Source organism: Polyodon spathula, chromosome 12 (assembly GCF_017654505.1).
Source record: "Polyodon spathula isolate WHYD16114869_AA chromosome 12, ASM1765450v1, whole genome shotgun sequence".
In the NCBI taxonomy this organism is placed as follows: domain Eukaryota; kingdom Metazoa; phylum Chordata; class Actinopteri; order Acipenseriformes; family Polyodontidae; genus Polyodon; species Polyodon spathula.
Window position 1 is genome coordinate 23036817 of NC_054545.1, and position 18644 is coordinate 23055460.

General features: G+C 39.4%; 1 protein-coding gene across 7 annotated transcripts in view; it reads left to right on the forward strand.

Moving 5' to 3' along the window:
* Positions 1–2275: 2275 nt before the first annotated feature.
* LOC121324180 (ankyrin repeat and KH domain-containing protein 1-like) overlaps positions 2276–18644 on the forward strand; it is an 81856-nt gene continuing 65487 nt past the window's right edge. For 4 of the 7 annotated variants that reach the window (XM_041265739.1, XM_041265740.1, XM_041265741.1 and 1 more), the window contains exon 1: positions 2278–2723. In XM_041265739.1, coding sequence (XP_041121673.1) covers positions 2448–2723 — 276 coding nt within the window. In that variant the 5' untranslated portion in view covers positions 2278–2447. Of the gene's footprint in view, positions 2724–18644 lie in introns of all 7 variants that reach the window. The other 3 variants (XM_041265744.1, XM_041265746.1, XM_041265743.1) reach the window with 2 other exon arrangements.

Here is an 18644-nt window from a genome sequence, read left to right on the forward strand (position 1 = left end):
TCCAGGTTTCTGTGGGCCCTAGGCAATGGATCTCCACCTTCACTCCCAAATCAAAAATATTTTTCTGTCAAAAAAGTTTTCATAATCAGTAGTCCCTCGCTAAACCGTATATGTCTCGAGACATGAGTTGCCTGATTTAAAAAATAAAAATAATTTTGTAAGAAATACAGTAGTAAAATCAAATGAATACCTGTAGCACTATTTTTACTGTGCCCTACAGGTAACACAAATAAATCATGCTGCAGCATTTTACACATTACTGTACAGTGTGAAAATAGTAAAAGATTATTTTAATTGAAAGTAAATGATTCTAGCACATTTTCACTTTTACTGTAGCCTACTTAGTACACAATTAACAGAAATCAGAACACTTTACAGAAATAATAATTTTTTAATTTACATATAAAATTTGACTGTGCTTATTGCAGTGATTTTAGTTTAGCTTTTTTTTGTAGTCATTTCCTTCCGTTTTCTGACATCCACATTTGTGTTTCCTTTTATTTGGAGTTTCCAGAGGTTTGGCAGGTTTCATTTTTGAAGGTTTAAAATTGTATAATTATAATAGGTGTTATGAATACATGCTTATCAAATGAAAGTCTTGACTGTTGGAAAGTAAATGTGCTAAGTATAGCATGTCTTTATTTGGCACATTTGGCTTTACGAAGACCTGGAGTACGGAAGTTAATAGGGAGTGAGAAGAGGCAGGACTAAGGGAACAAGACGCAAGCAGGAAAAGAGAAAAGAAAAAAGAAAAAAGGGCAGCGCTGACAAGTTTCACTGCACTGCAGCCATACAGTTTAGTTTAGTTTAGTGAAAACTAAACGTGTCTAGCCCTAAAGGCTGCTTGAGTAGGATAGCTGGCACAGAAATTGTACATTTAATCCTATTTGCAATTTCATTCCTGTATGTGTGGGGGGCCCCCTCTGGCGTCGGAGCCCCACTTTTGCCTTAAGGATAACTTTACAGTCCCTTGGTGTTGACTCAGCAGAATCCAGCAGTTTTGTTACATTTTTGCAGGCTTTTAACCTAAAGGTGTTAGAACACATTTGAAATTGTTTAAGTGCTTATGTTTTTTATTTTTTTTATTTTTATTTATTTATTTATTTTAATAAAGATTGTTAAACTACCAGAAACTGTTTATTGTGGTCTTTGTCATATTAATTAGTGGCTAATGTTAACTAAATGCGTGTATTTAACTTGTTTTTATTGAATTATCTTATATTAAGTGTATTGTAGGGTAGCAATCCAGTACATTTATACAAAAAATACATTTAATATGTGCAATTGTACTTACAAATGGAAAAGCAAAAATGTATTCAAATAAATAAATACATGTATTTAAAACTGCCTTTATACATAAGTAAACTCTTTTATCACACTAAAGTTGAGCATAACCTAATCTCAGAGGAGTTCCTTTACTTGAGTCCTTATTGTTATATTCAGTCTAAACTACCCCCAGCCTTTCAGTTTCACCTCTTTATTATGAAGCGTGTAAAACAGTAGGCTAGTCTGTGTTCGCTCCAAGTGGACAGCGAAAAAAAGCGCCTTCCAAAACACTGAAATGATCCTAACAATTTTCTTAATAACCACTGCACTTTAAAAAGTTTTACATTATTAAAACCAAAATACTATCCAAAAAAACTGGAACGGGTGGCAATAACAGTTCAGCGGGAGCGGGAGTGGAAGTACAAGTCCCACCAGAGTCATATTCATAAAAAGTGTCTGCGTAGCAGCTCGGCACACACTTTTCCAGATGCGTACTTGAAGCAAACAGAGTGAAGCCTGAAGTCAGTCCATCTTTTAGGCAAAAACAGTCAACCGAATGCGAAGCGGTACAATCACGTTTTCCCTACTTGACAGGCCACTGCCAAAGCAAGAAGGCGGGAGTATATTGTTTAACTGTGAATTGCATTGACAACGACTATTACTTTCTGATATTAAGTATCAGAAAATACCCATCCTAAGCCCGACACAAAACCGAAATTAACCTTCACTTTTTTTTTTAATTTTAGAAAAATAATAATAGGCGGGTCGTATGGGTGGGAGATGAAGATTGACCTCTGTGGGAACCAATCACCGTAGAGAAATACAGTTTCCTGGCGTCAAATCTCAGAGCCCAGTGACACGCTTCTCTACCAACCTTGACGTCGCGTGAGAGAGTATTGATAGACAGACACCAAAACCAATAAGACTCCGTCTTCTCTACGTCTTGGTTAATTTGATTGGCAGAAGGCTGGAGGATGGGCGGGGTTTTTCGTGGAATGGTTCGCAGTTGGGTAGGTTGTAAGAAAGTTAATGGCTGGGGGAAAGGGTTTCTTTTCTCGTCTCGCTTCAGGAGAGTTTCGGGAATTTCTGAAGTAAAAATATAATAAATAAAAAAGAATACAAACCCGAAGAAAGTTAAATACAATATTACGTCTGTTAAACTACATATTATATAGGGAAGTATGCAGAATGCAGTAGCCGGGACGGCAATGCTGACGGACGGCTTCGAGGACGAGATTGACTCGGTGACTCCGCGCTCCCCTGCGGTAGGGATGGGGGTTGGAGCTGCACCAGGAGCCGGGCTCGGCGGCCTAGGGATTGGTGTCGGAGGAAAGAAAGTACGTTTGTTCGGAGAGGCTGGCGGGCCTGGTTCAGACAGGCTGGATTTCAAACTAGCTGCGGCTGCAGTGCTCTCGTCTGGCCCGGGATCCGGCAGCGACGAGGACGAGGTGTCTGAGGTAAGCTTAGACAGCTCCTTTAACCCACTCCCTTCCTCCTCAGTAAAATTATATTAAAACACAACCTATATTAACCACAAAACGCGCGCTACCTATACAATGGCACACACACGATTCTCCTTTGGAATGGAGATGGGGCAATAAAATAAAATAAATCCTAAAGCTTGAACGTCTGATTTATGGCCGGTAGTTCCACGGCGGCCTAGTAAGAATGGTAGTAGTAGCAGTATTGCACAAACCTCAAGTTTTTTTTCTATATATAATGCGTAGTTGTAGTAAAAATAAGAGCTCAGTTTTATAATAATAGATAGTGGTGCAATTACGTCATTGCATAAACAAATGCGTACGCAGGTTGGAAAAGCTATCTGGTTTATGTTAATATACCACACAGAACGAAATACGATCGTGTAATGTTAAAGACAGATTACAGAGGAAGGCTTGCTGAGCCAATGCATTTTCTGCACATGAAAGCTTTTTATTACCCGAACTGTACACATTTAGCGGCCTGCTCTTTACAGTAAGGTCTGTCAGTTTTCACATAATTTAATGCTAACGTGCACTTGTTGTAAACTTAATAGTATGGAAGCGATTTACCCCACTTCAGTTTGGTGTATTTTACTACAGAAGAGTATTTCTTCGAGTAGTTGGGAGATGTAGCACGTTGACCTTATTTTAATTGGGAGATTTTCATTTGTACAAAGTACTTTTTTGGGGGGAATGTGCATCGTTGCTACTACTGTCATATGTCATGCTATTAACAAGGCGGCCTGTCAAATTCAATGCAGACTAGATCAGTGTCTGTTCTGCACGTTTAGTAAGTAGATACTTTTCTTTCATTGGGGTGATTGTACAATACCCCGGACCCGACAAAAAAACAACAGAAGTTTTTTTGAAGTTTTTCAATAACATCTGTAATTTCCATTTGATTGCTGTTTATCTCTATACAGGTTCGTTTTAAACCACTTCAGTTTCGGGTTTACGAGGATATTCGTAGTTTGACAATTTTGTTTTGTTTTTTTTAGCAGTATAATTTTTGAAAATCCAATACATGATACACATCCCATACTTCACTCTTTTCTTTACAGCCCCCCTTTTTAAACCATGTCAACTTTGTGAGATGTTGCTCGCTTTACGCTTTTATAGTACTGTGCTGCATCCTGTTGGCAGTCCATCACAGCCAAGCACCAATACTGGAAGTGTACCTCATAAGGCTGATTGATATCTGACGAGGATATTTAGATTTAACGCCATATGAACATATTGAGAAGGTGACGTTTTGTATTAATGGAGGGAAGAAAGGCTAAGAAACTGAATGAAATATACGGTCAAAAGTTTGAAGCAGAAATTGCCTAATATTAGAGGATTTATTTTAATTGGGTGCAAATGAACACTACATATGCTCATAACACACAGCAGTCGAATTGTACATTACACTGTGTCCAGCCTGATCTGCACTGTGCATGGTTTTATATTATAAATGTTAATTATAATGGGAATTTAAATATTTGAGCGCTGTTACGCTTGTCCATACAAGATGTTACTTTTAAAATAATCATTGAGTCAAAGTGAGATGTTTCTAAAGAGTTTACATACAAATAAAGCAACTGCACTCTACCAGTAAGGATGTATTCTTTTCATATTAGTATACCAAGTAATGGTCTCTGTCTAATAAAGTGGTGTGTTGTAATAGCAGATGTCTTGATTTTATTGGAATGTCAGATGTGGGGTGTGTGTTTCAGTTTTGTTGAGTTGTGACAGCTGGAGGGAGCACGACAGCTAAATTAATCTTCGCTATTGAGCCACAAAAATACATTTCATAGGGTTTTTATCGTCTGTGTTTGTGCAAATTCAAAAAGGCCTTGGAGAAGCTCTCAAGGTGGAATTGTTGCAAGTGTCCCCTCTGGACAGCCGAGCAGTTTTTGTTTGCAATGAAAACCTGAGGACCAGGATTAGGTAGACGCAGTGCCAGGCCTTTCAACTTATCGAGCATGTTCAGCAGTCATTGTGCATTCTGGGAGATGTAGTTGATGGGTGAAAGGAGTCTTGCGTTTTACAGTTCTGGAAACATGGTCACAGAACTATAACACCCACAGACCAGTGCTTTGCATTCCTTTCATACACATTCCAGAAGAGTGCTGTCTGCCATTAGCTTTTGCTGTGTGTGTTGATTCTTTTAGGATTTACTGGTAATTTAAATGCGGTTCTAATGGGAAAGCACATGCAGTAATACAGTGCTTGGATAGAAAACTGTTTTTAAAAGGTTTTGCTAGTACACAGTTGCAAGTTTATTAAACAAATCTTAACTGCCGTACATGTGCAAACATCTTCTGAATTTGTCTAATATTTTGTACTGTGGTAGTATCCTATTGTTGTCTTCAGATAAAATATAATAATATATATAATCTCTATATCCATCCAAACACTGCTCTTTTGAGCACATTGAAAATGACTGTCTCTGAGTGTCCTTACATCATTAGTAAGCACACCTGACCAAACATTTAATTCTGTGCTGGAAGAAATTCAAGCATGAAATATCGGTGTATGTTATCGGCTAAAATAACAAAAGCTGCAAAATAACAAAAATCGCTGTTTTTTTTTTCTTTTTTTGTCTTATATTGGTGCCATACCGATAGCTACCGATTATTGGTGCACCCCTAATTATAACATTACTTATTTAAGTTTGAAATGGAGGGGAGAAGTACAAACTGGAGTCTAAATTGCCAGTACACATACATAAATTAGCCGATCTGATTACGTCACCTACCGACCCTGCTGTTGCCTTCCCCCGTGCACGCTACACTCTCCCCCCAGCCTCAAGTCTGCCCAGGACTTGCTTACCAGGCTACAGTCCGATGAGTGCGTGCTGGGGTACCTGCGTCCCACTGCTAACACCAATGTAGCGAGCCCAGTTCCCTCAGGCAGGTGCCTCACACAGGGCGAGGCAATCCACACACAGACGGAGGGTGAGTGTGAACCCGGGACCTCTTGTACTAAAGCATAGCGCCAATACCGCTGTACAAAAGAGCAGGATTATGTCTTTGATGTGATTACGTCACCTACTAGCCCTGTTGCTGCCTTCTCCCGTGCATGCTACACTAGGATTATACATTATACAAACTATTATTACTGGAAAAACTAATTAGAATTGTTGGAATATTAACACATCAGATTTTAAGCCTGAGTTGTTATCTTGTTTTGTGCAACAGACTAAGTCTGACTTTCACAATTAAACCTGGAAGTTATCAGGATAACCTTTTAAACCACTTTTGTGCAATAGGCCCCTGGAGTGAGGCAAGTTATTTATTGTGTACTTTTCCAAGTGTACAATTATTTATAACTGTCACAGACATTTCAGCTTTTTTCCTCCTTTTTTGAGGATCTTGGTTTTGTTTGTGAAGGACACAAAAACATGTGTTTGATATGCTGCAAAAGAAATGTGATGTATGTGTGGCGCAGTAATGTATGGAACATCTAAAGGTACATGGTGTAAAAATTAAAATGGGAGGCTACTATCTCGTGTGCACGACTTACTCTAATATCTCATGCTCACGCCTCAAATTGACACCAATGACGCAAATAAAATGTTTATTATTCCCTACATGTGTTTCTGTTTACAAAAATGCTGGCTGGTTTGTGGAGTTGGGGGTTACAGCCTGTGAGTGATTTTAAATAACTATGAATTACTACCTAGAATGAATGTCCTCAAGTACGCACACGGACTTCACTGAAGTCTATATGTTTCACTGTAGCCCTCGAGATGAAATTGTTAGCTAGATGGCTACGTTTTTTTTAATTAGCAGTGGGAGAAAAATGCTTTAGCAAGGACAGTAGAATTGGCCAGAACTGATGGACGCTGAATCTATTAGGTTGGATGCTAATGAGTACATAAAAAATACAAATAGTTATTTAAGCGCAAAAAAAACTCGACTAATTTGTCGAAACAGATTTTTTTGTGATTCTGTAACTTAAAGTACCGCATGGATTTTCATGAAACAAAAAACTTCTCCGTCACATGGACACGGAGCATATGAAATGCCTTTCTAATAATTGAGAGCTGGTGCTGTATTACTGTGGTCACTTGTTGTATACATGTATAAAAATGTGTTATTCTATGACCCGAGGGACCTTTCAATACTTTGAAAGTTTTGTTGAAAAATATTGATGTTGGGGACTCCCGAGTGGTGCATCCAGTAAAGGCGATCCACGTTGATTTGCCCTCTAGCCTGGGGATCACAGGTTCGAGTCCAGGCTATGTCACAGCCGACCATGACCAGGAGTTCCTAGGGGGCAGCGCACAATTGGCTGAGCGCTGCCCGGTTAGGGAGGGCTTAGGTCGGCAGGGGAATCCATGGCTCACTGCGCCGCGGGGAGTGCAGGATGTGCTCTATAGCTTGGAGATTGCAAGTTTGAATCCAGGCTATGTCACAGCCGACCGTGACTGGGAGTTCCCCCGGGTAGGGAGGGCTTAGATCAGCAGGGGAATCTATGGTTCACAGCGCTTCTGCGACCCCTGTGGCGGAAAGGGTGCCTGTAGATCTGCAGTGGAGCCACCAGATCTGTGTTGTCCTCTGGCACTGTAGGTCTGGTGGCATCGCTGTGGATCTGCAGTGTGAAAAATGATGGATTGGCAGGAGCATCTTTCGGAGGACGCGTTTTCCAGCCGCCGTTTCCCGAGTCGGAAGCGGGGTTGCAAGTGGTGAGCCAAGGATACAGATAATAATTGGGCATACTAAATTGGGGAGAAAACCAGGGTAAAAAATTGACGACGACTAAATTTATTAAAAAACAAATAAATAAATATTGATGTTTGGGCAAATTACAAGACATTGAATGATTTTTATTTATTTAACACATTTGTAGTTGACTGCCTTTTATATCTTTTGAAATTAATCAACAAATCTATTTTTAGTAGTAGAGACTAATTTAGTATTCACCAATTGATTTTACCCCATTTTTTCTCCCGGTTTGAAATATCCAATTATCTTTTAGGCTCAGCTCACTGCTAGCACCCCTGCGCTGACTTGGGAGCAGCGAAGACGACCACACACTGTCCTCCGAAACATGTGCCGTCAGCTGACCGCTTCTTTTCACTCTGCAGGCCCATCATGCAGCCAACCCAGAGCTGCAGCGTTGGAGGATAACGCAGCTTACAGGCAAGCCCGCAGGCACCTGGCCAGTCTACAGGGGTTATTGGTGCGCGGTGAGCCGATGACACACTGGCCACCTTAAGCCCTAAATCATCTCCTGATTGATCGATTTATCACCAAACTCCTCAGTAATGTTATCCAAGTCATTATTTTACTACTATAACATCTCAAAAAGCTTGGCAAATATCTGATTTTCTTTGAGCGCTGGATACGGAAGCAGGTATCTTGTTTGATTATGTCAGTGTTAAGTCTGTGGTGAAGGGTCTATGCGTATTGTTCAGAATCGCCTCCATTTTTCTGTTCGGCCTCTCTCGGCCTTTGAAAGCTTTTCTCGGTTTTTCCGGAGAAAAACCGACTAGGGACCGGTGATTGACGACTTTTTGATTATGTCGGACAGGAAAGGAAAAATTTTAATGTCGCACCTGGTCCGACATAGGACCGCAAAGGGTTAAACATACATAATACATTTAGAACTGAACATTTATTTAAAAAATAAATACCTGTTCTATAAATTAGTCACTGTCAGAAAATTCTGATTCTCCAACAATGACTCGTCTAATCGTCTTGCCATCTTGAAATGAGTTTCTGTAGAGTGGAAACGTTTATGTTCATATTAATTTCTGTACATAAATGTAAATATATACACCGAATACCCTGTTATCAACACAGTGTTTTTCAGGCAGCAAGAACAAAATAGTGCTAACAGTAAATATTGTGATAACATATGCAGTAGTCTCCGGCTAAGAGAACACCCCTCGGTAAGCAAGCGAAGTGTTCTCTAAGACGTGTTAGCTACCAGACACACCATTAATCAATCAATCAATAAATAAATAAACACATACGCATTACTTGTCATGACACACGTGCATCAACATATGCAATGAACTGAATAAGTAAATCATAATTTTATGAAGGTTGCAACCCTACTATTTGGGTTAAATAAATTGGCAAGAGCTGTATTTGAAGATGTCAAGGAGGGTTACAGTAGAATACGATCTGTGTTTGGAATGTGGAAATGCTCAACAGCTGAGAACTGGAAAGCATTTTTTGAAACGCTGTTCTGTGTTTTTTTTGTAACACGGACGGACGACGGACCAGGATGGATCAGTTTTCTACTGTAAGAAACACTTATTCCCTTAGGGCACTACACTTTTCTTTTAGCGCTATGTCAACTAAATATTTGTATACTTTTTTGCTCTTGTCATGCTTTCTCGTGTAAGAATCTGACAACCGTGGTGTTAAAATTCCTGTAGTGAAATTTGGAAAGGGGCACAATCTCCTAGAGTCCTGAATCGGTTACAGTGTTGCTGGTTAGTAAAGGGTGCCTGTAGGACTGCTGCAGTAACAGAAGTCCTGTGTCTGATGGTAAGGAATTGGCATACAAGGCTGCTGTTTATAGGATGAGCGAGGATCCCTCCATACAGTATCGCTGCAGTCTCCGTGTTTCTGTTAACTGGTAAATACACGTCCGATGGTTTCCAGGGCTCTACGTTTGGCCACTGAGATAGTGTTTTTACTGGCCCGGATACATAAATTCATTTTTTCATGACGGTTTTAATTTTCATTATGCTTCTAATTGTGTACAGTAGATGAAGCGTCTCTCAAAATAAAAAAGTGACTAAGCGATTAGGCTTTAATGTATATTGTGTTATTTGAATACTGTATTCAGGATTTGAAAGTGTGTGTGTACAAATGATACTCGTTTTTTCATAAGCTAAACCGCAACCGAGCTATTACCCTATGATCACAGCAATGCTAAAAGCTTAACTGAATTACAATAATCCTAATAATAAACTCTATTCGAACAATAATCCTAATAAAAATAATAAACCTTCTCAGAGCATTGTTACATGTCGCCATTTCACAAGTCTGCACCAGTTTTATTGCCGATACAAACGAGTCTGGGAAAGATTGTGAATGGCATTTTTGATGTGACCACATAGTATCCCTAATCAAAAAGTGTGACAATTCAATCCCATATCTGGGTATCCATTTCTGCATGTTGGGAATTTTTTGCTGCAGTTATAGCAGACAAACACCTGCTATGTTGCGAACTATTACTGTGAGACTGGATATGATGATATCAATGTCGAAATCCCCCTGAAAAAGCTGCTGGTTTTAACTGCATGTCTGGGAAACTGACGGCAAACAAGGCAGAACATGACATGACATTTTTTTCACTGTCATAATCAAGCAAGGTGAAGTCTTTCTTGGTACGTAGTTAAGGTTTAAAATAAATAAATAATATATATATATATATATATATATATATATATATATATATATATATATATATATATATATATATATATATATATAATGTACAACAACATAATAATTATATTAGTTAACCAGTGTAACCGCCCTGTCGGGCCTGTGGTGCTACATAACTGCTGGCCAAATTGCGATCTCTAGGCCATGGCTAAAGTCAAACCCTGGTTTCACAAGCTAGTTGACAGGGAGAGACTGGAGCCGCCTGTCAGTTTGACTGGCAGGAAAAAGTGTGTGAAGTGAGCGTGTCTCCAGCCCTTTTAAAGGCACAGGCAATCGAATGAGTGAGGGATTTGGCAGTTCCTGCCTTGGCGCATGTTTGTTAACAAGGCAAGTCACCAATAGGCTGATTCAATCCACGCCTCCTTTTGTTACTTCTGCATGGGAGGATTTGTTTATTTCATTTTCATCCCTGATTCTGATTGACTGAGCCTTGTGTGTTTTATTAAAATGAAAGCATAGAGTGCAGTTTAGTTCTCTTTAGTCTAGATAAATCATTCTTGTCTTGTGTAAGCTTTTGTTGTGGTCTTTGCTTTTATGAAGGATACAGATTTTTCACACTTATGAATGTTAAAAATAAAAAAGGGGGTGGGGTGGCACAGTAATGTTTATTGTGCTAATAAGAAAGGAAACTGGTTATCAGTTCTTGGACATATAAACAACAGGTGCAAATAGACTTGCACCCTTAAACTTACAGATAGCACTAAACTATTGCAGGCTTTACTGTGACTGAGTCACTTCCGCCATTCCTGTAAAGTGAACATTGACCCTGTTTGTCCTTGTTAAATATTGTAAGAGTTTTAGTCACACAAATGAAAATAATTCTATCGTGCTACTTTTTAAAAAAAACACAACAAAACCAAAAAACTCTCTGATCAACTCTATTCAATGCTGGCTGTGCTTGTAAAAATGCCATAGCCCCCCATACACATTTTGATTAATTGTTTTCAGTATGTGCCATAGTTAGGGGTGTGTGCTCCATCAGACTAGCCTTACTTAAATGCCTGAAAAGCAGTTTAATTCTGCTGATCCGGTTGTGAAAGTTTTTATAAGCAGTTGGTTAATCTAAGACGTGAGTAAAGCATGTGATTTGACGAGCAAAGCTGTACAGAATAAGTCATTGGCTGGGCAGGGATCTTGGCTGAGGTGATTGCTAGTCCTTAGCTCAAACCAATAAGCCTCTAATTTTTCCAACAATTGAGAATCTAAAGACCCCTTTATGCTTGTGTGAGTTTCTATGTGCCAGTGGGGACTTGGTCTTCTTTATTCTAACAGCTGGCATCATGTTGTCATGTGAATATCTTAGCAGAGCACTTTGTGCCACTGTAGGAAACCCCTGTCTTTATACATTGCATGTTGCATTCATGAGTGGACTACTGAGCTCTTGGAAACAATGAGTGTTTTCCATTGGATATTTTAATAAAAAGGGTGGTTTCAGCACCTTCTCTGGCTCATCCATCATCCAGGTAAAACCCTATTGCGACTTTCCTCTGGCTTTTCTCATCTGTTGTGTGGGGGCCCACAGAGAGGGTTGCACTGTTCTTACTAATATCCTGCTTACAAACGTAGAGATGGCAAAGCATTGGGCAGCTTTTATATTTATTTTTAGAGGCAGTAGCAGCACCTCTTCTAGTGAGTGGTGAATATGTTTCACATATTGAACTTTCCTAGGAAATACAAAGGAGGATAATCAATACATTGCAGTGCTGCTGTCTCACCTGTGTACCTCACTAGTGGAAGAGAGAAATTTAAATTGCAAATGGTGCAGAGCAAACAGATTGATCACTGGATCCATAATAACCGCTAGTCTAGGACTGAACTGCTTCAAAACTGCTTTCCCTACACTTGGCTTACTATGTTGTAATGGTCATCAAACCAAAAGTTATCTTTGGGTAAGACTTGGCTTATATCAGCTGTTTAGTACATTTTTTTTTTTTATTGGGGGGGTGTTGTAAAAGTGACACCACCATGTATTTTAATGTGAGGTGTTGTTTCTCATTGCTATGTTTAAGTCTGAACGGCACACTTTTTTTGGGGTCGCAAAATATCACAATGATTTTATTGAGGCTGTAACGAAGGTTACATTTTGTCCTTCGAAGGTTTAGGAACACATTACCGAAGGAAGGTTTGAACTTTCGATGATACTAATTTGCGTAGTTTACTGGTAAATTCATCATAGCTACTGATTTATGTTTGATTGAAAATCCTATTTTACAGGTAAGTCATAGTAAAACATTCACATGCTGTTTAAAAATAAGTTTTATAGAACAGTAATCATGTTTTTAGTTTAAAAAAAAAAAAAAAAAAAAAGTTGTATCTACACAATTGATGCTGCTTGCAATATACAGTAAGCTTGCATTGCAGCAGCACCTTTCTGAGGATAATACAAATAACTGCAGCTGACTTGGGCAAAACAAAGCTTTATTTAACAGACACTGTTGTAAGCAGGTTATCCGTGATACATCAAGAGTCACTTGCACAGTTTGCGTTCAATATGTATAATATATATATATTTTTTTTTTTGGTCGTCTGGGCATTTAACAAAAATCCCAAACAGGATTTACAGCATTTTGCTGTCGCGATGGCGAATGAAGAAATTAAAGTTCTGCCTCTGCATAACACAAACTGGAGGGGGGAGGGGTGGACGGTGCTCAGTTTTTGAAATTAAAATTATTAGTGTTGGCGTATATTTTGTATGTTTTAATACGTATTCTCCATAGCACTTCTCTTATAATATCTTGTACACTAAATATTCAGTACGTATTTTACTGAAGCAATACAACCGCTGTAGGTACCCCCCCCCCAGTAATTTGGCATAATATACCCTACTCCAGGGGTCTCCAACCCTGGTCCTGGAGAGCTACTGTGTCTGATGGTTTTTGTTTCAACCAATCTGTTACTTAATTGAATCAATTATTGGCTTAATTAGTCAAGATTAGCAGGTGTTCCAGATCTTTAGCCACTGATGATGTAAAAACACCTATAAAACCTGTTGGACAGGGGCTCTCCAGGACCAGGGTTAGAGACCTTTGCCTTACTCCAATGCACTGCAGTGGTGCCAGAGTATCTACGTATAACAATTGGTACGGGGTTTTAATACAATTTTTTTTTTTTTTTTTTAAATAATATGCATTCTACAAATCAAAAGATCAAATTGTGCATGTGAGTGACATTTAGTGTGTGGTTTGTAGTATTCACACATTGTCATAGTTTTTTGTTAACGTAGAAACAAAATTAAACACAGTGGGTGAATGAATCTGATGTACCTTCGAAGGGTTAGAACTACCTTTGCATTCCCGGCTGGCTAGCGAACGAACCTTTCAACACAGCCATAGACAAGAGAGTATCACGTTTTTACCCCAGATGACCTTGCTTGGAGGTAACGCGTACGAAAACGTTACATTTCTTAATTGTTGAAAAAATATTAGGTAATTGTTCAGTTAAGAAATCAATTCATAGGCTTAAATTCCTAAATATTAGTCATATAAAAGGTTTTCGCCTATAGTGCAGCGGTGGCCAAACTTCCTGACCTGACGAGCTGCATACCAACATTTTCATGTGGCCGAGAGCCGCAAGACACATACTGTGAAACATGAAACGTTTGTGAGCAAGACATTACTAGCATTGTTTTTAATTCTGTTGATCATTATAACAGAATCTTGCATTTACTCTGTGCAGTACTTTACAGTAGTTCTCTCTTGATGGCCGGAAAATACAACTAGATTGAGAGAACATTGCAGCCTTACAGTTTCTGTGTAATCTTTATTGTACTCAAATGAACACTGGTATTTTTTCCATTATTTCTGTTTAAACTGTATGTATTGTTCACTTAATATATTCAGGTTTGTAGGGATTGGAATTTTAAATGTATAGTAATATACTAGATGTATAACCAGTCACTTGAAACATTTCACCAAAGGCGTATTTGATGTTAATTTGAGTAATTTATAATTTTCACAGTAGTATGTCGTCTATCCGACTGCTGTGGTGTCAGAGTAAGGGTGGATATTATAAAAAGGAAAGGTTTTGGCAAATGTTTCCAAGTAGTTTTTCTAATTGGTGCAACAGAAAGATTGACACTGGGGTGGGTGTTAACCTCGGTTGATGTGGCACTTCAGTGGTGCACTCTGTGTTCATGTTGTAGTAGACGTGATGTAGTGTCCTGTCCACGTGGTAAGAGATTTAATGACAAGTGTTTTGTCTGACGTTTGTTATATTTAATAAATTGGCATCTCTAAACAAAGGAACAAAGCGAAGCCACAAAAACACAAGTTAGGTGCTTCACCATTTGAAATGAAAACATTCAGAAATTGCTGTGGATGGAGCTACTGATGGCAGTAAAAAGCAAACAATCCATAACATTTGCTATAGAGTGGGCCGAACAGGACGTGGCCTCATTATCCCTTATGAGGACAATATGTGTGAATCGTGAGTGCAGCAGTTTTTAAAACGATGTAAGATTATCCCAGTAATCATAAATTGCGAAATAAAGTTTGCGATTTGCCGCAGACTTGTAGACCCCATTCCTCCAATCTTCCAGTAGGCAAACTGCTTTTTTCACTTGAAATTGTTCTGAATGATCTTGGACCAAATGGCCGTTATGCTTTAGTATCATTTTTGTTTGCATATTGGAACTACTGCACTAAAGTAAAGGACCTCGGACGCACTTCAAACAGGCCAGGCATCTCCTTTTTTACAATGTAATGTAACGCGTGTGTGAATTTCAATATGGTACCTTGTTTAGTAATACTTGGCCATATACAATTAACTGCACAAGAAGGCAAACGTTGTATTCCTTACTTTGATTGTGTGTTACATTGGCATTTAAAAATAGGACTTGTGGCAATGTTTGTGAGGTTTATGTACACTAGTATGTAGAGGAGAGTGGCGTTGGATTCGAGTACTTGGAAATTGTAGTACTCGAACAATATATTTTCGAAAATCCCACCCCTATGCAAAGACTCAAACTTTAATTTTTTTTTTATTGTGTCCAATTATAATTTTTTCCTCAGTTTGGAATGCCCAATCGCTTATTTCTCCTCACCGCAGTAATTCCTCACATGGCTTAGGAGAACCGAAAATTCAGTGGGCGTCCTCTGATCACACGACCAAGCCAGATTCCTTTTTCACCCAGGAACTCGAGAGCAGATGTCAGTGAGCTACTGACCTCTGGAGGACAAAGGGCAGCCCTGCAGTTTCCCGCTCTGAGCTCACTGGGCGCCTGGCCAGCAGGGTTCGAAGTAGAGTGATGAGGAGAAACAGTCACTGCTGGATTTACCTCCCTCACCTATGGCCTGAGCCAATGCGACACTCCCTTCGGAGTCCCCAGCGAAGACTGGCCTACTTCGCACAGCCAGGACGTGAACCTGCGCTGCATCACACTGCGCACCACGACTCTACGCTTCTACCAGGTGAGCCACTCGAGGACCCCGAAGACCACAAACTTTTTAATCGGTCTCAGTGTGCTTTCCAGTTCCAAAATCTTGCTATTAATTCCTGGTAACTCCCTTTTCCAGAAGTGAAAGTATTTATATCTCCACTGACAATTTTAATTACAACCATTGTTTGATTGAAGAGGAGATTTTAAATATAAACATTTCCATACAGTATCCATCGCGTATCCGACTGAGGTGGGACCAGTGTAAGGGCGGATATGTAAAAAGTTGGATAAATGAATCTTGTTTTTAAGTAGCATTTTTTATATATAATTTCACCCAATTCTTGTTTTGAGATTCAGCTTTTATTAGGAAGCTTTTATAAATCCCTTTTTTAGAAAGATACAAGGTGTTGCTTGTGCCAGAGTAGCCTTGTTTGTCTGCCTTGTGGTGCATGCATTTGCTGCTGAGTGACAGGTAGGAGATCAAGACGGATGTTAACATGCTCTGCAGGCGAACAGGATTTATGTATAAATCAAGTCAATGCACTGAACAGCTCATGTGACACTACCAGCAATGGTAGCTCACGGAGCATATCCAACACAGTGTAGGACAACATTGCTGAAGAGCTTGATCATAGTGGATAAACTTACGGAGTACATGTGACGGGCGAATACACGACAAATTACTGTATATACTTTGAGTGTGTGTTTTAAAAAAAATAAATGAATAAAAAAAATGACTTTGTAGTTTAAGTCTTTGTAATGTTAAAACGTTGTTTGCTTATTTAGGGTTTCTTTACTTGGAAAATACTAACTAGGTCAGTATACATCAGAATGTAATATAAGAGTGTGTGTATGTAGATATGGTTTAAACATTGACACTGCATAGCATTTAAACGTTCATAAAAATGTACCAAAATGCACATCCCTGTACAGTACATCCTCATTTTTGTTATGTTTTATAGCAAACGTATTTTGTTATGCTTTATTAGTAAGCTGTAGTGTTGTGTGTTTTGTACGAGTTGTCAGAGGGTTTTAAAAATGTAGTTGAAAGTTGACGGTCCTTTTTTATAAAGTTCTGCATTTTATAGTTACATCTCTGCTGTTTTATTCATTTCTTGCAGTTTAAATATTTTTTTATTTCGAATACATTAGATGCTTTTTTTTTCTTCGCTGTTACTGTTGATGTATTTGTGTCCCTGTGTGTGGTTGCTACTGATACAATCTAAGGACGTGTCACTTATGAGTAATTAGAGGTTGAGTGCTCGGATATTCAGAATTTATATTCTTGGTATAATCAAATATCTTACTCAAAATTCCCACACCTACACACTACCTGGCTGAGCGGTTATCTAATGTTTTAACTTCCTAAACGTGCCATGCTGCAGTGTTTCTGCGAGTGAAGGCAGGTGTTATGAAGAGAGAGAGGGAGAACCTGCTTTTTGCCTTTTTATCATTTGCTATAGTTAACTACTATTTTTACAAAATAACTGGCTGACACAGTAAATAGATATATTCAGGGTGCGAAATAACCAACGTCACCGATGGCAATTGCCGTGCTGCCCAACCCATTTTGCTGCAGTGCATCTCCAAATTTGAAAAACTTGCGGCAAAAGTTGCCTCCGTGGCTGCCGTCATTGCTGCTGGTGTCCGTTACCAGCACACCCTGATCTACAACCCCATTCACAAACTTGCTCAACGTCAGCTGGCTTATTCTGTCACATTTCAATTCTGTCTCATCTAATCTAGTCTTGCGAGAAAATGACTCATAATTATGATGTATTATTGTTGCCATTCTTTTTACTATACGGCTCCCAGGGCTAAGCCACGAGAACGATGTATCATTGGTTAATAAAGAGCTAACAGTGGGAGGGGTGCTGTTAGTTGTAAGACTGAGCTGAATTTGACCGCGCTTAAGTTCCAGGGATTTCAGTTACAGAGTTGTTCTGTGGCAGCGTCACTACAGTTGTGTGTGTTTTCCCGACCGTGAGCAATGCCTAACCAGCAGCGAATTAAAACAAAGGTGGCAGCTAAGCATTCTAGAATTGAAGTGATGTTCAGGTAGGAAATGGGTGTACAACAATTCATTCCCCAATTCTAACATCTAATAATAGTAGTAGTAATAATAATAATAATAGTAATAATAACCGCTATTCACCGACAAATCTCACCCCCTCCCAGTCCCCTCTCAGATGTTTAAGTAGTGAGAATTTGGTCCAGTAGCAGTTTATTTATTTACACTGTACACTAAAAAATTTTTTTTAATTAATGAATAGAGCAAATTACCACACTGTATATAAATCTGAATGTTCCATAGGACTGCAGCAATTATAGCCATGAGTTTATCTGGATAAGTCTCTACCAGCTTTGCACATCTGGGCACTGCAATTTTTACCCATTCTTTGCAAAATTGCTCAAGCTCCGTCAAGTTGGATGGGGACCTTTGGTGAACAGCAATTTTCAACTCTTTCCACATATTCTCAATTGGATTGAGGTCCGGGCTTTGACTGGGCCACTCCAGGACATTGACCTTTTTGTTTTTAAGCCACTCCATTGTGGCTTTGGCTGTATGTTTGGGGTCATTGTTGTGCTGGAAGATGAATCTTCTCGCATGTCCCAAGTCTCTTGCAGACTTCAGCAGGTTTTCCTCCAGGATTTCTCTGAACTTTACTGCATTCATTTTGCCCTCTATCTTCACAAGCTTTCCAGGCCCTAATGCAGAGAAGCATCCCCACAGCATGATGCTGCCACCAACACGCTTCACGGTAGGGATGGTGTTCTCAGGATGATGTGCGGTGTTAAGCTTGCGCCAAACATAGCGCTTAGCGTTGAGTCCAAAAAGCTCTATTTTGGTCTCATCAGACCATAGAATCTTCTTCCACTTGGTCTCAGAGTCTGCCACATGCCTTCTGGCAAACTAGCGTTTTTCAACAATGACTTTCTTTTTGCCACTCTTCCATAAAGGCCAATTTTGTGAAGCACCCTAGCTATTGTTGACGTATGCAGTGTCTCCCGGCTCAGCTGTGGAAGACTGTAACTCCTTTAGAGTTGCCCTAGGCCTCTTGGTGGCCTCCTTGGCTAGTGCCCTTCTCGCCCGGATACTCGGTTTTTGAGGACGGCCTGTTC